At 34.7% G+C, this 22114-nt stretch overlaps 3 protein-coding genes across 7 annotated transcripts; 1 reads left to right on the forward strand and 2 right to left on the reverse strand.

Annotated features, from left to right (window-relative positions):
• The first annotated feature begins 9639 nt into the window (after positions 1-9639).
• LOC120250024 (DNAJ protein JJJ1 homolog) lies at positions 9640-12500 on the forward strand. Its single transcript, XM_039258760.1, is given in 6 exon segments — positions 9640-11008; positions 11010-11060; positions 11062-11214; positions 11216-11455; positions 11997-12052; positions 12151-12500. Coding segments are annotated over 6 exon segments (1743 nt in total). The 5' UTR covers positions 9640-9823; the 3' UTR covers positions 12209-12500.
• A 517-nt stretch (positions 12501-13017) lies between these two features.
• LOC120249860 (ureide permease 1-like) lies at positions 13018-16984 on the reverse strand. 5 transcript variants are annotated; one of them, XM_039258538.1, is made up of 9 exons: positions 16821-16984; positions 15821-15941; positions 15316-15597; positions 14898-15036; positions 14504-14675; positions 14304-14347; positions 14104-14225; positions 13657-14031; positions 13018-13560 (listed from the first exon to the last, which is right to left on the reverse strand). In XM_039258538.1, the coding sequence occupies exons 3-9, from the start codon at positions 15550-15552 to the stop codon at positions 13396-13398; spliced, it is 1254 nt and encodes a 417-aa protein (XP_039114472.1). In that variant the 5' UTR covers positions 15553-15597; positions 15821-15941; positions 16821-16984; the 3' UTR covers positions 13018-13395. The 5 variants fall into 5 exon arrangements, with proteins under 5 accessions (XP_039114472.1, XP_039114475.1, XP_039114473.1 ...); XM_039258541.1 differs by having other exon boundaries at positions 16812-16984; XM_039258539.1 differs by lacking the exon at positions 16821-16984 and adding an exon at positions 16643-16750.
• Positions 16985-18206: 1222 nt separating this feature from the next.
• On the reverse strand, positions 18207-21439 carry LOC120283513 (erlin-2-B). Its single transcript, XM_039290210.1, has 9 exons — positions 21226-21439; positions 19957-20077; positions 19817-19884; positions 19584-19643; positions 19336-19494; positions 19101-19247; positions 18792-19006; positions 18592-18700; positions 18207-18517 (listed from the first exon to the last, which is right to left on the reverse strand). The coding sequence occupies exons 1-9, from the start codon at positions 21355-21357 to the stop codon at positions 18437-18439; spliced, it is 1092 nt and encodes a 363-aa protein (XP_039146144.1). The 5' UTR covers positions 21358-21439; the 3' UTR covers positions 18207-18436.
• Positions 21440-22114: the final 675 nt, after the last annotated feature.

Consider the following 22114-nt stretch of genomic DNA (forward strand, 5'->3'; position numbering starts at 1 on the left):
CTTTATTTTCAAAATGATCATTTAAGTTCAATTTGAATCAAAACGGTCATTGATTTTCAATTTATGTTCACCGGTGAGTCATTCGAGTGTCTCTCGCCTCTTTCCTTACGTGGCAGCCCGGAGAAGTTGACTCTGCCAGCCTAGCCACACACCAAGTGTCGATGTGGCCATCTAAGTCATTTTAAAAATATGCCAAATCGCTGGGAGGATTCCAGGTTGGGCGCCTTCGCCTTCTTCCAAGTAAGTGGCAACAATGGCAAAGCCATCCAACGGATGCCATGGGGAGAAGAAGATCTCAGATGCTTCCATTTGTACAAGAGGCCAAATCACACATGGAGGAAGGCATTCGTGATGTCTCACCTGTTGTTATGAAGTGTGGGAAATCATTGTTGGAAGACCTAATTCCATCGCTGGTTTTTACTTTAACGGTCCTCACGATATGAATGTCGGCCTTAAGGGAGATATTGTAGTTTGAGTGAGAAAGTGGAGAGGGATGTAACTATGGAGGTATTAGGGGTAAAGTGTATGATTTCGGGCACTTTGTTTGTTTGTTTGTTTGTTTGTTTGTTTAGTTTTTTTCCATTTGCTATCGAATACGCTGATTGTAATCTAAGTTATCGAATTGAATTCAATGTACATTGTAATCTCAAGTTATGATACTCGAATGGAATGTACATTCTCCTTATTATAAACCGAGATCTAGAAATATTTTTGATTATCATGAAAACACTAAAAACTTTAGTTTACTTTATTTTCAAACTGATTGTTTTAGAGTTTGTAATTACGATAATGGAATGCATTATGATAGAGTGGAAGTAATTTCTTGAATGTCATTTTTAATCTCGAGAAATCTGCATATAATCGGAGATTTTAATTTGCACAAAAACCCGGAGATTTGGAAACTGGAGAATTAGCACATAACTGCAGTAAAGCTATGCACATAACTTGGAGAAATCTGCACATAAGTAGAGATTTTAATCTGCAGAAAACCTGGACATTTGGAACCTAGAGAAATCAGCACATAACCTACAGCTTTAATATGGACATAGCCTGGAGAAATCTACACATAGCTGGAGATTTTAATCTCATGAAAAACCCGGAGATTTGGAACCTTGAGAAATCAACACATAACTGCAGACTTTTAATATGCACATTACCCGGGAGAAATCTGCACATAAGTGGAGCTTTTTAATCCATACAAAACCCGGAGATTTGGAACCCGGAGAAAAACTACACATAATAGGATCTTTTCATTTATACAAAGCCTGGATATTTGGAACCTGGAGTAATCAGCACATAACCTGGAGAAATCTCAACATAATCTGTAGTTTAATCAAACTAGCAACCTGTACATTTTAATCTACACAAATGAAGAAGTTCTTAATCCAGTTGCATGAAGTCACATGTATGTAGTTCAACAGATATACATCCCCAGAAACATATTAATTGAGAACAACTTATCTGAATTAAGGTAATAACTAATAAATGCATACAAGTTTTACTGCACACACAGTAGAGAATTTCAAGTTTGCATTTAAATACTCAGTTTAAAAGTTACACACTGATGTGTTATCATATAAAAAAGTGGCTACATACAAAATAACCCTACTTACAAAATAAATTAGGGTTGTTCAAAATTAATTCTCCACACACAGAAGAATTGCAAGTTTGTTGCTAAGAAAAAACACAAGGATTCAGATAATTCTTCATGGCATCCAAGCTTTCCTTTTCTTTGTAGCATCAGTTGTATCCATGGTCTGTGTCATATGTGAAGTATTAGGCTTGCCTCCTCTAGTATGCATTTTCTGTCTTGGTAGCCTACTGCCTGCATTTATCACCTACAATGTCTCACTCAAAAAAAAATAAGACTCACTGAATTGCATTGCATTGAAATTGTAAATATCAAAAATTAATATTCCCTCACCCGTGACATGGGTTCTTGAGAGGATGGGGGCCTCGGTTTGTAGTTGACTCGATGTTGATCACCTCCAATCAAACTAGCAACCTCAGAAAACACAAGTCACCTCCATTAAACATTTTTTTAATTATGTTTATCATTTAAAAAGAACTGAATAGAAAAACTAAAAATAAAAATAAGTTAAGTAACATACCATAGTGAAATGCTCATCCGTGATTTGTGAATCAATATTGTCCATTGGATCGGTGTCCCTTGTTCGCTTTTGTCCCGCGATTTTGTGACACACCAGCTTCACTACTCACCTGGAATTTACAAAGTGTCATAACTTTTCCAATAGCACACTACAAATGCATGAAAATAAAAATTCAATCAAGTAGACAATAACATTTACATGTGGCTTTCCATGGAATCTTTTATTATGCCCTCTAGCTCCACAAACACCGTGCATTTGTTTGTGCCCCTTGCTTGCTAACTCTCCCATTTGTGTACCCTCTTCTTTCTTCATCTAATTCTCTTCTCCTCAATACGCCTTTCCCCGCCTTTTTTCTCGTAACTGGTTGAGGAGGAATCATAGGTCCTTGAGTACATTTTTGGCCAAGAATCCCTCGCCAAGAGTTGGGTTTAAAGTGTGTCTCAGAGGTGTCCATGTATGTGGTGACCTTATAACAACTATGAATATAGTTTTCAGGTCTTTCACTGTTGTAATATATAACTGAAATTCCATGGCTACACGGGATGCCAGTTAGTTGCCATCTTCTACACGAGCATGTGCCACTATCTTTATCAACAATATATTGCCCATCAGGTCCTAAAACTCGATCATCGGGTACCCTCGACCATGTTGTTGTGTAAAGAAAACCCGAATTCTTTTAACTTTTCCAATTTCTTAATTATCCTAGGGCAGTGTGTGGATGTAATTTTTTTCATTGCATCTCTTCTTTTTCTCGTATTCTTATCATGAGTTGGGTTCTTATCATTTCATTCATCGTCACAATTCCCTTAATCCTAGCCTCCAAAATATGCCCATTGAAGCATTCACACATATTATTGAGCAAAGATATCACACTTGAATCTTGTTTGAAAAATGAGACCCGCCTCCAGTGTTTGGGGGATGTTTTTTTCATGTATTGAAAAGGCACCTTCATGATAATTCTTTCAAGTTGTCCATGGCTCTCTCAAATGAAGCTAGATTTGTTGATGTGGCACATCTCCAAACTTGGTCTTTAAGGGTTTTACCCCTATAGGTTTTCCTAAAAATTAGAGTGGATGTGCCCTAACACGTAACCTCGTGTTCACTATGAGGAAAAAGTTCTTCTATTGCAGGGATTAGTCCCTGATTTTAGCCAACACCCATGCACACAACAAGAATCCCATCAAAATGAAAAACAATTAAAGTATTAGACGATTGTAATTAACAAGCTAAAGAGATATGTAAATAAACATAAGTACAGTGACAAATTTAACAAACTCGATCGAATTATTAAATTGAATGATCACTAAACTTTACTATATGAAATAGATGAAACAAAATAATCTAATCATGATGAATTAAGATCACAGTCCTATAGATAATCTAATCATGATGAATTAAGATCACAGTCCTATAGGTAAACTAATCATATCAAAAATCAATAAAATAGAACTGACCTTCTGCCTATCACTCATAAAGGCCCAGTGATAGCTGTTTGTCATTTGCAGGTCCTCTGCCAGTAACTCCAAGAACCATTTCCAGGTTTCCTTGGTTTCTCTACTCACAGTGGCCCATGCAATTGGGTACATGGAGTCATTTGCATCCACTCCTACTGCTGTCAGCAGCTGCCCTCCATAAAGTCCCTTTAAAAAGCATCCATCCACACTGATGACATTCCTACAACCTGCCAGAAAACCTTCTTTGAGGGGTGCCAAGCAAACATACATTGCTTGAAATACCCCTGCATCACATTTGAATTTGACTGTTGAACCTGGGTGGCTTCTCAATAGCTCCAACCTGTAGTTATATAATCCTGCCATCTGACCCTCATCATCTCCATCTATAAGCCTAGTGCATATCACAAAATAGAACAAGAAATGGATCAATTAATAATGTAGACCAAAAGAATATGTGTTTATAAACTTTACTTATAACCATAAATCTTACCTTAGGGCAATGCATTTGGCCCTATATGCTGTTAACCTACTAATTTGAACTTCCTGATTTGTTTTTACTGCTTGGATGATACCTGCTATCTTCCAAGATGGGTCTGCTCTGAATTGTTCCAAGTATGCCTTTGCAATCCAATCAGCACTGACATGTCTCGTTGTTGTGGTCCCTTGTGCATTCGTGGTTTAAATAGCTCGATTTTTATTTGCACCGTGGCCTTGTCTTTTCAACATTGGCGATGCCCATAAATAGAACGGGCAACCTCTCTTGCGAATGCCCCCGCATCCGTCCTTATCATTTGGCCCTCAAGTTCATTACAAATCTATGCTTAATCCCATAATTTTTGACTGCTTCCTTGAACTGCTTGAAGCTCCTGAACTTCATCCCAATTTTAAAGTGGGATCCTTCATGTCACATTCCTCATTGAATTCGTAATAGTTTGGTTTTTCTGGATTGTAATTCATCTTCATCGGAGATGAGCATGAATGTAATTCTTCGTAACCTCGCATAATCAGACTCCATTCCATCATCATTACTCTCAAAGTTTGTTGATTTTCCACTCACAAGAACAATTTCGTCTCAAGGCTTCTCCATCTTGGCCATCTAACTCATTAGTAAAACTCCACCGTGAGTCATGTATTTCATCGCCTCTTCATCATGGCTATGCTTTTTGTCCTTTCCCTTGTTCAAAGAACCCGGCCTCTAAGTCACCTGCTCCATCTACATGCTCATCAAAAACACCAAAGATTGGCACCACCACTAATTTTAACACACACAAGCACCTCCCTAGTTGAGTTCACACTCGGGCCATCAAAAGAGCATCCATGTCATTTTTTTATCTCCCTCATTGCTTTGAACTCGCTGAAGGAATCCAACCCACCATATACTCGCAGAGATCAACATTTAAATTGAACTCCTTAGCCATACTAAGCAACTCAATCCTCGGACATCCGATCAGCTACTGTAAATCCACATAACCCGCCATCCTTCTATCCCATCAATGGTGTAATGCATTCTTATACTAAACAATTCAAAGATCCGGCACTCGAAATGGAAGTACAAGACTTGGTGAATATAGATTAATGGCAACACAAGCTAAGTAGAGTACAAATTAGATGATTAAAAATATGGCAACGTAACATGAATTTAAAGTATATATTCAATATCACAAAGAGAACAAAAAGATGGATAATAAAAAAATATATAGTAACTCAAGAATAAAACTCGACCAAAGAATAAAAACAATAATCAATGACATCTACCATTGCTCCAAAAACCACATTAAATCTAAACATGGATAACCGATTGCACTCGACAACTTGAAACCATCTATAAACATCATAAAGAATACAACATAACCCAAATTTCGCTTTAACACATGAATTGGGAAAAACCAAAATGGCACTATACACAATCAAATTTTTAAATGAGGTACCATATAGGCAACATAACAAGACAAGTGAATCCAGGGTTATACTAATTTCAAATAAAGGAGAATCATTTAACCGGATTGCAAACAAAAGACCCAACATCACTTTAAAAACTCCATGACATTCATACAAACTGAGCAAAAATAATTTTACAAGATTGAGCTTCATAATATAATAAGTTCATCATCATCTGGAATTTTTTTGGCACAAATTTCTTCTAAATCCTCAAACCCCGACAAAGCTAAACCCATTATGTATAAGACTTTTAGGTGCTTTATTACTTTATGTACACTTTTAGTCATTGAAGTTCAACTTATCAAATGAATTCATCCACTATGTATTTTTCTAAGTTGGGGACCACATTAAAGGGGACAATTCCTCAGTATGCACATGTTGTACAAGTTATTGCGGGATTTAAACACAAAAATTATCACCAAGCAGTACATAGTGGTATAAAAACAAGACCAGAACAAGCCAACACTCCTTAGATATAAAAACAAAACAATTGTATTATAGAGCCCCCAAGTCCGAAATCATCATTACAGTGTAAACTATAACAAAATCCACAACCTTAGTGTTAGGGTTTACAGAAAAATAATTCTTACTGTACTCTGGTGCGTCGTCCCCTGATGCGCGCTTTCCCAGTTCACCGACATCACCACTAAAAGCAAACTCGTCCGCTTGAGCGCGTCAGAGGTTGCAAAACTCGACTGCCTCTTTCCTCGATCGTGAGAGAGGAAGTCCGTGCAATCTTCGGATGAGTGGGCGGTGGGCGGACAAGACGATGGTCACCAACAACTAGGGCAATGCCTGTGCTCCTCGGGAGATGGTGATGTTCGGTCTCGATGTGGCGTCATGGCGGCGTGGAGCGCCACCGTGGAACAATCGAAGGATGTTCACTCGCTGAGTCAACTTCTCCTACCGCCACGTAAGGAAAGAGGGGCGAGAGACACTCGAATGACTCACCGGTGAACATAAATTGAAAAATCAATGACTCGTTTTGATTCAAATTGAACTTAAATGATCATTTTGAAAATAAAGTAAAATTCAGTGATTATTCAAGAAATTAATCCTATATCAGCATTATATAATACCTCATGAAAGTTCCAAATTATTATTTTCATTAATAATATCAATTATATATATAATTAATTTCTATTTAAGTTCGCATATTTAATTTTGATAATTCTATTAATAATTTGCTATCCTGATAATTAATAATAATAATAATAATAATAATAATAATTCAATTAACTTATAGATTGTTGTGCCGTTTCTGTTTCTCCTACTCCGATTCCAGCTTTGATTACTTCAAGGGGAAAGGGGAAATTTTGACTTTTTATCATTACTAGTTAATATATTTGTGCGATTATTAAGATAAATTATTTGACTAATATAAATTAGTTTAAGTGGTATCTACAGACTTGAGTTGTGAATACTTAAACAAAAGGTTTTCAATTTTTTTGTATAAAAAATATTTCTCGAGTCAATCACAATATATATATAGAAATAATTAATTTACAATTAATGACCCTTCTATCAAACAAAAAGTACCAACAAATCAGTGACTAATGATATAATTAAAATAAAAAATACCAAAAACAAAAACTAATCACGATTAGAAAACTAAGACAAACTAACAAGAAATTATAGATATATATCATCTCCACCATCTTCCAGCAACCTTCTTTCCAAATACTGCCAATGTCTTGAAAAAACCATGTAGCCAACCACTCTTTATCTTCTCTTCTTCTTCTTCTTCAGCATAAAACATAATTATGTAATAGACAGAGTCAAAGAGATCCAGCAAAATCTCAACTTCTTCTTGATCTTCTTTAGCTCCCAAACGACCATAAATTTCATTAATAACGTCTTTATAAACCATCAATTCATCATCTACTACTTCAAACTCATCACTAGCCCCCCCTTCAGCAATCTCCTCAAAAAGCAAATCTAAAGCCTCTGCACAAATCTCCATCATTTTGTCTTTCACCTCCTCTATATCCTCCCCACCGTGTATTGCCGTCTCAACAAAATAAACAAACTTACTCATTGCTTCCTTATACTTCCCTAGTTCCTTCTCCACCTCCATCATCCTCTCCTTTCCAAACTCTCTTTCTCCAATAACATGCAAAACAAGTTCAAAAACCCTATCCACACTACTTTTTATTTCATCATTATATTTATTACGTAAAACTTCATTAAATATTCTCCAACTCATATAGTACTTGTTTTTCTTGTTATACATGTACTCGTCTTTTATATCTACATATCTTTTGTTATCAAGCCTTTTTTTCAATGACTTCAAAGCTATTTCACAATGAATTTTTAATATGCAATTGATCTTCTGCAGATTCACATCATCATTATTATCATCCTCTTTGTTGTTCTTCTCTTTGACTTGTGATATTATTTCATCAATCAAATCAATAATTTCAGATTTTACTTTTGTGTATCTTTCTTTCAATTTTGCTCTCATAATCATAACCTTTCCCTTCCGATTTTTGTCTTCTTCTTCTGTTTTCTCTTCAATCTCATCATGCAAATTCATGAGGGTGTTCTCAAGCTTCTTCTGTTCCTCCTCATTGGTGGAGTAGCAGTCCGCCATGGAATTAGGGTTAGGGTTAGGGCTTTTTTTTGCTTCTCAATGATTTTGCTTCTTATAGCAATGTTATGGGGTATATTTATAATTATAGGCTTGTATGATTCCGATTTATGTTCGAAAGTTGTAGTTTGATTAATATCAATAAAATGAAATTTTAAACTTAATATTAATCTGGATAAATTTTAATCCGAATAAAAATATATTTAGTTGTCATTGTTATCTATCAAGAGCCGAGCTTTTATGAAATTGTAGTTTTGATTAATATTAATAATAAAAATTTTAAATTAATATTTTTGATAAATTTTAATCAGAAGAAATATAAATAATTGTCATTATTATTTTTCAAAAAATCAATATTTGCATGCATACACTTAATTTTGTTTATTATTTATTATCAATTATTTATTTATTTTTTTAAATTATAATTTATTAAAGAACTCAAAACAATAAATTATACAACATGAATAGGCTGGGACTCTGAAAGAAAAAACCACAAACAACTAACTAGAAGTGGTCCAGTGGATGAGTACAACCAAAACATAAATGAAATAAAAATAATAAATGGGGAGTACAATGAAAAAACAGTATAACCACAACACCTACTGTTACGGCCTATAAACACTTCCTTTTTTAACTTTAATTATTTTCCATTCTGATTTGAAATTATATTATTTAATTTTTAAAATATTTTGTATGCTTTAGTTAAGAATATTCAAAAATAAAAAATTGATAATTAGGATATATCACAGTTAAATTAATAATATTTGTTAGGAGATTTATCTCTAATTATTAATTATTTAAATTCCTAAATAATCCTAGTAAGGATCAAGATGAGTTTTATCATTAATTTTTTTTATTATTTAAAGTTTTTTAAATGGATTAATTATAATTTATTAAGTAAAAAACAACAAATATATAAGTATATACCATGACAAAACATATGTTATGATGCCAACTAAAAAACAGGATTATCATCTATCTCCAAATAGTCTATTAGTAGTTAGGTTTCCATTAAAACCCTTTACTGAATGTGAATAGCAATTATATGTGGGTAGTCCCAACGTCTCATATGTGCGCGCCCTCTGTCTTCACTTGCTTCGGCGAGATTTGTGTATGTCCTTGCCGAGGCATACATTGCAGGAACCCTGCTCAAATAATATCTTGCTTGCTCCCATTTTCTCTAATCAACGAGATAACTTTTTTGAATTCCTAAACTTCATTAATCCAAAAAATAACTATCTAATTGATTTTTATGATTAAACGAAAGAAATGATGATACTATGAAAATAAAAAATTGGATTGTTTTTTTCAAGCCAAATGTTAGACTTGAGACCATCTAAACATAGAGTTCTAGAGTTTTAATCCGATTGTTTAAAGTCATATATACATACAAATATCAATTATTCATCAATCTTATTGTAATAAATTTAAAGTTTAAATTAATGGATTTTAATATAAATATACCAATAATCCGAAACAAGAATTACTCATCCCAAAATTTTATTTTTTAAGTTGGTATAAAAAAACATAATTATGCATAATACAAGATAAAACCATCACAAAATATATTAGAGGGCAAAAAAGTCTTTTCATAAAGGAGGAATGTCCAAATTCGGATCCGGTTCCAATCCTAGTTTTGGATCCGATTCACAAACTAGATCCGATAACTACTTTATAACGAGCGTGATCTTGCAACCCTAACCGCGTCGGAGCTCTAGCCGCCGGAATCCATGGCGGACACGGCGAAGCGCTGCTACTATGAGGTTCTCGGCGTCTCTCGGGAAGCCACCGCCGAGGAGTTACGCTCCGCCTACCGCCGCCTTGCCCTACAACTCCATCCTGACAAGCAGGTCGCCACCGGTGTCTCCGCCGCTGAGGCGACCGCGGCTTTCCAGGAGCTTGGACATGCTTACGAGGTGCTTTCCGATCCTAAGGAGCGTTCTTGGTATGATTCGCACCGGTCCCAAATCCTCTTCTCCGATCCCAAGTCCGGTAGCTCGTCCGCCCATTTCTCCGACGTCGATTTCTACAAATTCTTCTCGCCATCTTGCTTCTCGGGATACTCCAAAAAAGGCAGCGGTTTTTTCAAGGTTTACGGCGAGGTGTTTTCGAAGATTCACTCTCAAGAGGTGTATTTCGCTCAGAAATTAGGGTTAGGGGTTGATTCGGTGCCGCCGGCGCCGTTGATTGGTGATCTTGATAGCCCTTATGAGCAAGCTACGGCCTTTTATAATTACTGGTTAGGGTTTTCGACGGTGATGGACTTTGCTTGGGTGGATGAGTACGATGCGTTGGCGGGGGTGAACAGGAGGTCGAGGAGGTTCATGGAGGAGGAGAACAAGAAGATTAGGAAGAAAGCTAAGAGGGAGAGGAATGAGTTGGTTCGTGGTTTGGCTGCTTTTGCGAAGAAGAGGGATAAGAGGGTTATTGATTGGGTTGTGAAGAAGAATCAGGAGGAGGAGGAGAGGCGTGCCAAGGAGAAGGCAAAGAGAGAGGAGGAGGAAAAGAGGAAACGGGAGAGGATAAAGATGTATGAGGAGCAGGAGTGGGCAAAGATTGATGAGAATGAGGAAGAAGATGATGTGTTTGATGATGAGAGGAAGAAGAAAAAAGGCAAAGATATGGAGTTTTACTGTGTCGCGTGTAACAAGAAATTCAAGTCGGATAAGCAGTGGAAGAATCATGAGCAGTCGAAGAAGCATAAGGATAAGGTTGCGGAATTGAGAGATGCATTTGAGGAAGAAGATGGTGATGTCAAGGAAGGTGTTCATGTTGAGTTTGAGTATAGACCATTGTCAGAGGATGAAGATAGTGATCCTGTGGAGGAGATTTGTGATGAGTTGAGGGATGGAGTTGTGTTGGAGGAGAAGGATGGAGATGAGGATGTTGAAGGGAGTGATGGAAAGTTGGGTTCAGGTTTCGGAGGAAGATGAAGATGTAGTTTTGGAGGCCATGGTTTCCGGGACAGAGAAATAAGAAGAGTGAGCAGGTGGTTTTCCATGATTCATCTGTAAATGTAGATTTTGGTGTTGGCAATGATGAAGATGACTCTATGGGCTCTAAAACTAGGAGAAAAGGTCGTAAGAATGGAGGGACGGAGAAGAGCTGGTGGAAAAGTTGATAGTGAAGGTGTGAGAGGAGAGGTGAGTGAGACCCAACAACACAATGAGGCCGACGTTCAGCAACAGGAGGATGCTGGAGCTGATAACCAAGAGAGGAATTCTGGCCACTCTGAGGAGGTTGTTGCAAGAAACAAGGGTAATCTAGGTGATGCAAAGAGTCATAAGCAGAAAAAATTAGCAGTGGCAAGGAAAGAGACAGATCATGATGTGAGGAACTCATCCAAGGGGAGGAAGCAGAAGGTGAACTCATTGCTTTTTATTGCTTGCGTCGCTTATATACTTCTTACATTGATTTATGGAGAATTTTTCTCTGTTTGGAAACCCTTAGTTTAAAAAAAAAAGGATTCTGAAACAAATTGAGAGCTGAGGTTTATTGTGCCATTACTTGTCTATCTGTATAGTAGTTGAAATATTTTTTTCATCTCTGATCTGATAGGTTGTATCAAATCTATAGAGCTTAAACTACGCCCGGTTTGTCGAGGACAATCATTAACTAATATTTCTTAATTTTGCATGTACTGTGCCTGAAAATCATTGCCTCTTGAATCCAAACAAACCCTAGAGGAATGGCAGATAAGATACATATTGTTAGGTTGCTAGGTTGTAGAGACAGATATGTTTTGTTTAGCTTTATTGATTTAGAGTTAGTATCAATGTTTGACAAATAAATTGAGATCGAGAGAGGCCGGTTCAGCTTTTTGGAAGATTATCTAGTGATAGCTGTAGATTCAATTTAGCTCTTGTCATATTACCTTGAATTAACTTCAAGAAATTTTATCAGGGGAATGCAAAGGTCAGCAATGAATGTGGGACTTGTGGAGAAAGCTTCGACTCAAGGTACCATGATAATTTTCCTTCTTTTACATACTCTTGTCAACTATTTTGCCATTTATTGTCCTGATTATGATTATTTGCTGCTCTTTTCATCTTGACAGAAACAAGTTGTTTGTACATTTGGGTGACACTGGTCATGCCATGTTGAAATCAAGGTGATGTTATGTTATTTTCTTTGAAACTATTCTTTGAATTCATGAAAAAGAGCAAGTATCACTTCTATTGTTCAAGATCTACATCAGAGAAAGCCTTTAAGTTTTTTACTCTCTTATATTTGTAAATGTGAGGGGGAAGTTTATTGAGTGATGTACACCGAAAAAAAAAATTTCGAGAAAAGAAATGTAAACAGAGAAACACAATTTTGGGTTGAAGACTGTCATGTTCTGTGGATTTATTTCCAAAAATAAACTCTTGTTCTTTTACTTCTTGTCAATGAACTGTTACTTGCTTATTTTTACTCTATTCTCTGTGTGTGTTGCATAAACAAGACTAATGTTTCTGCTGAATGTTATGGTGTAATGTTCCTGTCCTCATGAGATGAATGGTATTACATGAAGGAAATTTGAAAAAAATAAATAAAAAAAGATTCTACTCATTTTATTGTTTTCTATTTTGTTAATTAAATCAAATGAAAATTTCAGTCTATGAGCAAATTCTGAATTATGATGTAGAAATAAAACAGAGAGAATAACATATTGATATTGTTTTCTCATTTGCTGTATTTAATGGTCAACTCTAACCGAAATGCCCTCATGTGTGAGTGTTTATTTATTAAAAAAATGGCAGATTTTTTTTAGCAAATATTTATTTATAAATAGAAATGAAGACTAATTGTACATGAAAGTAACTTATGCTTGCATTATCTTTTTGTATCTTACATATCATTCAAAAGTAATGACATGACAACCAATGCCATATGCCTTGGCATATGAATATATCTAATTAAAAAGTATCTTTAAACAAGGAAGTATACCAAGCATAAAATATACAAGAGCATCTTAAATATTTCAGAAGCACAAAGATTATTTTGCAAATTCGGTTACAGGACAAAGACTACAACTAAAAGTGCACTCAATCTTTTATTTAACCCTTGAGCAGGTTATTTCTGATAAATATTTATTTAGGACTACTACTTAAGTTTAACAGCAAGCACTTTTCTGCACAATAAATTGAAAGCAGTTGCACTTGCAGTCTCTTCTCTATCTAACATGACATTATTTGTACATATATATATATATATATATATAATCAGAGCATCTGCAAACCTTTCTATTGTTTTGAAGCAAACAAAGTTATTGATCCTTAAATACTTATAATTTTCCCATCTGCAAATCCATGCTCTTTTTTCAGTTCTTACTATTCTTCCTATGTCCAGATGAGGCCATCAGAATAGCAACAGCCACAACGAACATAAGAAGCATACTAACAAGCAACACATATGTTTTCTTCGATGATCTTCGGTATTCTCCAAACAGAAGTATTCCCCAAAATGTGCTAACAAGAGGCAAAGCCTGATTCATTTGTGACAAACATTCAGAAAAAATAATTCAAATATATATATAATGCATGACATTGCATGAATAAAATGTCGAAGAAAATGAACAAACCTGAACTGCATCAGCAGCAGCATATCCGGCAGCTTGCCCGCCCATGAACTGAAAGCCATTGCCGAAGCCACAAAGAACACCTGCTAGAAAAGCCCATTGCCGGCCTTTGCAATCCTTCAGATAAGCGGTAAAGGATGATTTTGGTAGCCCAAGCACGGGTTTGTATAAGAAGCGTATGTTTAAGACAATGGCGCAAAGAAAGCCAGAACAGGAGAAGTAGAAGAAAGCAGTGTAGACCACCAAATGAGGCACTCCTTGCTTCAATGTGTGCCATTGATCATTTGTAGCAAGGTTGAATGCCGGAGAGAAGAGCGAAAAGCAAATGCCAGCGAAGAATGTTATCGAAAGGCCTAAGATAGCTTTTGATCCAAACACCTATTGAGTTAAGAAATTATTAGTATCTTGCATCTAAAAAAGTAAGAATGAGGGAAGAATACTGGATGATACCTTTATCGATCTTCGGTTTTCAAGCTCCATAAGGTACTCAGCAGTACCGACTTTTGCTTTTTGTGCCTTAGTATCAGAGTTTGAATTAGGAGGAATTCCAGTCTCCAAGTCCTTTCCTTGACCTGTTGTCGATAACCAGAATTATCATTCTGAATATTTATTTTAGTATATCAACATTTTTAACACTTTTTGGTGCAAACCTTTGCTTTTGATATCTTCACTTGGATCTTGCTCTGCTGTGAAACTGCAAATGATCAAACAATACAAGCACTCAATAAGAGACGAAATTCATTACAGACTAGGAACATCTTAGCTTTTCTAAGAGTTTTAATTTGTGACCTTATAAAGCATGCATGCTTAAATCATAACAACCATGTTCATAATAGGAGAAAAAAAAAACCTGGTCTTGCTCTTGTAGTTACTTGAACTGCTTAGCTTTTTTGCGTTATCAGCAGCGTTGGAGGAGTGGACGACAGATCCAAGGAAAACTGCAACCAGAAAGCATCCAACTCCCGGGAAAAGAATCTCGGCTTTATTGATTCGATCATCTAAGAAATAATTCATGGTCGTCCCTGATGATATAAAGAAGATAAACAAAGTCACTTGAATCAGTAGTTGTTTGACAATTTCAACATAACGACGTTAACATGAGCTGTGAATATGTTATTATATATGGAGAACATATAAAAGCAGCTCAAGTCTTCAAGATAAGTTCAGAAATAAGTTATTTATTAGAAACATATAAGGGAATATTGTTCAAAGAAGACGCACATAATTGACACAGAGTTATGTACCTATGACGACCGTTATACTTGCAGTAATAACTTCAGTTACCGACAAACCAACAAATGCCCAAGCATACTGTGTAGATAGATTCCCAAGGCTGAGAGCAATTCCCCCTCCCATTGCAAACAGGATCGATGGCCAGTTATCCTGCATAATTAGCTTGTTTGTTAAGAACAATATGTCGATATCTGCTGCCAGACAGTTAAAAACATGTAAATTTTTTTCTTCCTTAAATGTGAGGGAGGTATTTTCAATAGTGAAATCACTTTGAAAACTTTGATTAATTATATTAGCAATTCATTACAGAAGAGAAGATTTCAGGAACTTGGAATTTCATCTCCCAAATCATATTTCATTGATGAGAAATCAAGCAATTCATTAGATTGTTGGCATGACAAGAATTGATGACAAAGGGTACCAACTGACCTGACCGATTTGAGTAAGGAAGTTCGGCATGTTTGGTTTGGCATCCCCAATCTGACCAATTGTCAGAGCAATCAACAGAGCAGTCAAAAAATTTGTTATGGAATAATCAAGGTAAGTGTGCTGCGGAAGTCGGCCTCTTTGCTCTAAAAGAGAGAGAAGAGCAGGCCAAGTGCCTAAGAAAAGAAGGGACGCCAACATAAGCGCGATCGCACCACCTTTATCTTCGATCACATACATTTTTTCCCACTAATTCTCAACAACAAAATCAGTAGGAATCAAAACCTGAAACCATAAGAAATAGCTCATCTTACAGTGATTATGAAGTTCAAATAATCAGAAAATAGAAACCAGAGTGTTACTGATCACAAGCATTACTGACCTCTATTCTTTTCACAGGAAGAACAACGATTGATTGAGAAGAAAATGATCCAAAACAGAATTCAATTGATATAGGAACATACAAGAAGAACATATATATAGAGCAAAAACAATAACTATAACAAACCTGTGAAGATCAGGCACTGAAAGAAAATTTAGCACTGTTGAATTGGGATTCCTCCAAACAGATTGAAAACTACAAGACTCCCACTTTTCGCAATGCGGTTTATCCAGCCAATATAAAGATCCTTGATATGAAGAAAGCACACAAGCAGTCAGGATTCCCTCAACCATGAGAAGTTGACGATCAGCATCAAATGAAAGAGACAGACATAAAAGCAAAAGAAAAGAAATTTTCACACCACAAAGAGAAAAAAAACTAGTAATAATATGTCCTGAATCATCAGAAAACCTTAAAAGCTTGCGGGAGAAAGAGGTTTCATCTAATTTAGCAGGAATAGGAAAGCAAATTAAAAGGGAATCTCTAAGAATCAAATTGGAGGCATGCCAGCAATCAAGCAATGAACACAACCTACAATTTGACATAAAAAAAAGTATTATTTGGACAGCGAAGCAAAAATTATGATTAAATTATATAAAATAGAAGTACAGAAAACCACAACCACTAATGTTGCTCGACTACAAATCATTCTGAAGAAAAAACAGTAATAGAAAGTGCCGAAACCTTGAAATTCATGATTAAATTATATAAAACGCGTGTACTGATATCACTACCATTGATTCTATTTGACTACACAAAAAAATGAGAAGAAAAATAGTGAAGAAAATGATGAAACTTTTGAAAAACTGTCACAAAAAGAGAATAAAAAAACTGGACACATAAGTTCAAGTAAGCATTGAATAAACAACAATACATGACAGCATTGCAGGAAGAAAGCATTGAATAAGGGAAAAAATCATCAACTGATAACATTAAAAAGCCAATCACCACAACACGAAGATGAAAATCTCGTCGACATTAAAAGAAAACATAAAGCAGACGAAACAACTAGCCTCGGAGGAAATCAACATGTGGAAATGTTCAACAAACGCAGCAAGATTCAAACTTTAGCTAAAAACGACAAAGATACAATCAAATCAAACAGTAAATTTGAGACTTTTCGAACTTTCACTCTTCTTTCTGATTGGTTTGTTGAAGTCAAGTGTACTGTATAGCTTGCATCTTAACTTGTGACCTCTCATTCAAGAGTCCCAACTCCAAATGAGATTCTAGGGTTTGTGTTGAATGGGAGGAGGTTTGTCAGCATGGATTGGGAACCATGGAAAATTTGATTCTTCGAATCAACGAAAAAAGTTGGGGTTTTTAGGTCAAAGAATTGGGTTCACATTCCCGATTGCCGCTGAACAGTTGAGTGCCACGTGTAATCCTGTTATTGGTCGATTTTTTAAAATTAGGATAATTTTTTGAAAATTAGAATTCTAAATAATTTAAAAACTTATAACAAGTTAAGTTTTGTAACTGTTTATGGTCGGACTGTCATTAATCGTTTTTATTTCTAATTAATTCTTATTTTTTTTAATTTAATGCTTAATCAATTCTACGTCTTTTCCCAACGAATTTTTTAAAATTGTTTTTACATAAGACTTTTTAATAGTTTGCTTTTTTTAAAAAAAACTAATTTAATATTCACTTTTTTTATTAAAAATAAAATTTTTTAAATTTATTTATATTGTTACTCTTTTGGCATCTCATATGGATTAATGGATAGTTACTTAAAAAAGTAAAATTTAATTTATATCAAATAAATTAAAGATTTCATTATGAAATTTGATTTCACGTCTTTAATTACTTAAATTATTTCCATGTAGATGCCAAAGGATAAAATTATTATTTTTAGTAAATTCACAGAATAAATGGAGTTTTGTTTGTAACTATTTTAGAATTTTTTTTTTTTTAAGGAAAGCAAGCAAGAATTTTACAGAAGTAAATGCTAATATTGAGATGTTTACTATGAAACAATATAAATACTAGTAGTATTTTCACATATAAAATTCTTTGTATAATTCAAATGATAGTATTAACCATTCAAGATTCACTTTTAAAATGCTTGATTTGGTTAACAATTCAAGCTATGATTTGATTGTTCAAGATTCTGCCAGCCAATCAAAAGTTGTTTGGAAATCCCAGAAAAGATAATATAATTTATATATATATATATATATATATATGAGCACATAACTTAATTATAATTTTTATAAAAAAAAATTTATGAAAATATAAGCATGTCTAAAGTAATATGAACAAACTTCATATCAGAGGCCAATATGAATAATACCTTAATTAGAATTTATAATGATTAATTACTGCATTGTATAAAATAATAATATAGATAAATATACTTCCAAAATAAAATTATGTTTGAAAAATAATTATGGGCCCTTTTATGTTTCACCAATCTTTCAACCATTAATGAATAAGACTGAGACTACCTACCCACCTTTGAATTTAATATTCAGCTATACAAAAGGAGAAATTTCAGATAGTACACAAGTAGAAGAAATGAATCACAATATTTATAGAAAGTCTATATGCAAAAGAAATCCTCATTTCACATAGAAGACAAAAACCAAACAATTGGAAATTGAGGGAAAAAAAAAGGTTTGGTGTACTCTTTTTGCTATATGCTGCTTTTGAAGTTCAATGCAGGAATTTTTGAGCCTCAAAATATCAACACATGAACATGATGTATGTACTCTAGAGTGTAAAGCAGCAAAGAGACATTTACGTCTCTCTTGTATTTTGCTTCACATCATCTTGCAGAATACTTCCCAGCAATCTCTGATCAAGAAGCATGTTTGGAACCTGCAAAACAGAAGCTTGGTTTCAACAAAGCAAAACTTCAGCAAGAACTCTTAAAAATGATCTTATTGGTTTACCTTGTCTCCAAAGTAGATCTTTAAATTCTTAGAAATGGCTTCCAAGAATCTGAGCTCGAGAAATTGTGGTGTGAGCTTCTGTTTGTTTGCTTCTGCTTCCTTTGTTAGCCTGCCAAGATGAAAATTGGATGATAAATAAAATATTCATCTCTTTAGCTATATTTATTTTGATGGTGAAAACAAAAACACAACTTTCTTACCTATAAAAGCTCGCATCAGCCAAGCTCTTCTCCCGGGCAATAAAAATCTCATTGTCAATCTCTGCCTGCCTCTTGGCACTGTTCTTTTCCATCAGCTTTTGTTCCATGAGAATCATGCTAACCTGAGCATTCTTCTCAGCTTCAGAAACTGCCACTTTCTTCTGAGTTTCTGCCTCCTTTTCAGCTACCTTTTGTTTCTCCATTGCAATCAAAGCCTAAAAGCAATCACAGTCAAAGCCTAAAAGTCATTACAATCATCTTCAGATTAACACTTTCTTTTTCTAATAAAGGGGTGAAGATGTCACATACCTTAGTGCGTTCTTCTTCCATCATCTCAAAATTTCGTTTTATGTTAGATGGGATATTTGGCTTTGTGACACGGACGCCAATGATCTCAATTCCAGGAGCATATCGTGTACAATCAATTTGAATAGCTTCCTTCATTTTTTCATCAATCTGAAACATTGTAAAATAAATAAGCCATAGGCTTTACAGGATGGTAAACTTGAATAGCCATGACCTTTTTTATTTAAATTGAACTTGCCTGATCAAACATATCGATGTAAACTTGTTGCAGAGAATGAGAACTGCAAAACTGATTAATCTCATGATGGATCTTATCATATATCCATGTCTTGTCATAGTTCACGCCATAATTGAGAAGTGTTTCGTACACAAACTCCTTGCGTAGGCGATTTACAACCTGCCCAAATCAAAGTTGACTCAACAAACACAAAAGCCCAACCAAAACATTGTCTATAACTAGGCAAAGTAAGTGAAGTGATTACACACCTCAATTTTATCAAAGCTTATCATGACACCACCTTTTGTACCACATGGAATGTCCCTCACCTGATAGAAAATAGTCAAATGAAAATGATATGCATATCTGAAAACTAGCAATTAGCAAATCCAATGTGTTAACAGCTCAGATTATATTAAGAAATAACATCAATAAATAACAACCAGAGCTCTTATGTGATGTCAACAACATTCTAAGATATCATTCAAACGAAGAGATATACCTTATCTGTTTGGATGGTCACCTGAATGGGCTCAAAATGAGTAATTAGAGGCAGCTTCAGATGAAAACCTAATAAAAAAGTTATTGAAGCAAGTTTTAAATCCTAAAGACCAATTATGAATTTATTTGCTCATGGCCTACCTGGATCAGTAATCGTACTCAAAAGAGCACCACCTCTCCAATACACACCAACATGACCTTCAGGAACTTGATGCAGGATGGAATAGGTGTTGTTTGTTGTTGACAACGATGAAAGCAACATCTGCAAATTTTCGACATAATCAGCTGGAGATGCACCAAGGACTAATCTATGAAAACCGTCATTCTTAAACATAGATATTAATAAACTGTCAAGCCAAACACAAAAATGGGCCAAACAAAAACACCTACATTTATCCAGTTTTGCAATTAATGGTTAATATCTATGTTCTAAGAATAATATAACTGCATGAGCAAAGAAAATGGATGATTTGTATCCCGTCATTCCTTTTGTTGTTCTCTAAAAACTCTTTTTGTGAAACATACTCCTTAAACTTGATCTCTGGTCTCCCAGAGAGTAAATGTCTTTCCTAACTCTGGTCTACAATTATTTTCAAATAAGCTATTCAAAACACAAGTGAACCAATAGAGCTATCAAAAGGAGGCAAAATAAAAGCTTTTAAAATGCATAGGAGAATTGGTTCTATTTTGTACATCTATGCACTCTCTTATGATCAATCACCATTATTAAAGCTTTCCAATTCTACACAAAAATAAATCATATAAAAAACATATGCCACAATTCTTGTAATCAAGTGAAGCAAACATTCACACCAAAACATTAATTTACTCCACAATTTGTTAAATAATGAAGACCCTAAATTTTCATAATCAATAAAAGAAAATGTTCACATAAAACCATGAAATCAATCCAAAAAAAAAACCCACTGACGAAATGCCACATTCTCATGATCAACAAAAAGGAGGCATCACAGCAAACCATCAATTTACTCAAAAACAAAAATCACTCATGAAGACCACCAATTCTCATGATCAATCAAAGCGAATAATTACATAAGACCACTAATTAACTCGAGAGCAAGAAACACTAATTAAGACCACCAACTCTCATGATCAACTAAAGGAAATCAGAAAATAATTAAAGAGAACCATTAATTCAATCAATTCTCATGATCAATCAAAGCAACTATTCCCAAAAACCATCACTCAATAACAAGAAACCAATAACGAATGCTACCATTTTCATGATCAATTGAATCAAAACCATTCACAGCATGCCATCAATTCCCTCAAAAAAAATAACTTCTCACCAAGAAAACCCACAGAAAGATCAAGAACTCCTATAAAATCCAAGATCCAAGAATAAAATCCATAAACTAGAAACAAAGGATTAAGACAGAGTTGTCTCACAGCGATGACAACGGCGAAGATGATGACCGCAATGACGACAGGGGGCAATGGTGGTTCACCGACGGGCTGCTGCTGCGGTTGTGTCGGACGCTGCTGCGGTTGTGTCGGACGCTGTTGCGGCTGCGAATCCATGGCGATCGATCGATCGAAACCCTAGCGCGAGTTCTCCAGTCCTTCTCCAATACGCCAACACAAGACCTCTGGCGAAGAAGAAGAAGTACCACCTATTCTACTCAAAGAGACACCGACCTATCTATATCGGCACGTGCAATGCACGTGCCTTTTTTAAAAAAAATATATATTTTTTTTTATTTTTTATATAAAAAACTTTTTAAGTAGCAGCCATGTTAACAATAAAAAATAAAAAAAAATATTTATCATCAATTTATAAAAAATAAAAAAAACTTCTAATGTGTTTATTTTTTTATTTTATTATAAAATATGAATATTTTAAAAATATAAATATAGACGTTTATTCTGTATTAACATTTCATTATATATCAGTGAATTTTATATATAGCGGTTCTAATTTGTGGAAAACTAAAAAAAAAATTCTCGTTATTATTACTTATTTATTTTTTTTAGGGATTTTGTGTATGAATTTTACTTCTATTAGATTTATTTTTTTTACTATGTTATAAATTCATTAGTTTTTAATACACTTTTTGTTTTTATTTACTTTATTATTTTAATGATATAGATAAACCACTGCTACCGCACCATGCATTGTGTAATTGCTTGCTTCTTCCCGTGTGTGACACTCAACCAAAGTTTTTAATTGAAATAATAATCTTCTTCTTAAAAGCTAAATAAGCTTCTAGGAAGAAATCAAGAATTTTGAAAGAAAATGTAAAGAACTTTCACTCTATATTACAAGTCCTTGATTTCA

This window comes from Dioscorea cayenensis, chromosome 19 (genome assembly GCF_009730915.1).
Source record: "Dioscorea cayenensis subsp. rotundata cultivar TDr96_F1 chromosome 19, TDr96_F1_v2_PseudoChromosome.rev07_lg8_w22 25.fasta, whole genome shotgun sequence".
NCBI lineage: Eukaryota > Viridiplantae > Streptophyta > Magnoliopsida > Dioscoreales > Dioscoreaceae > Dioscorea > Dioscorea cayenensis.

Excerpts from the sequence above, each read along its gene's own strand:
- LOC120283513 (XM_039290210.1), bottom strand. The coding sequence starts at position 21,357 with ATGGATTCGCAGCCGCAACAGCGTCCGACACAACCGCAGCAGCGTCCG. Across the intron at positions 19,885-19,956 it reads GAGTACGATTACTGATCCAG|GTTTTCATCTGAAGCTGCCT; the intron begins GTAGGCCATGAG and ends CTTTTTTATTAG. Across the intron at positions 19,007-19,100 it reads TGGAAGAAGAACGCACTAAG|GCTTTGATTGCAATGGAGAA; the intron begins GTATGTGACATC and ends GATTGCTTTTAG.
- LOC120249860 (XM_039258538.1), bottom strand. The coding sequence starts at position 15,552 with ATGTATGTGATCGAAGATAAAGGTGGTGCGATCGCGCTTATGTTGGCG. Across the intron at positions 14,348-14,503 it reads AACTACAAGAGCAAGACCAG|TTTCACAGCAGAGCAAGATC; the intron begins GTTTTTTTTTTC and ends GATCATTTGCAG. Across the intron at positions 14,032-14,103 it reads AAAACCGAAGATCGATAAAG|GTGTTTGGATCAAAAGCTAT; the intron begins GTATCATCCAGT and ends TTAACTCAATAG.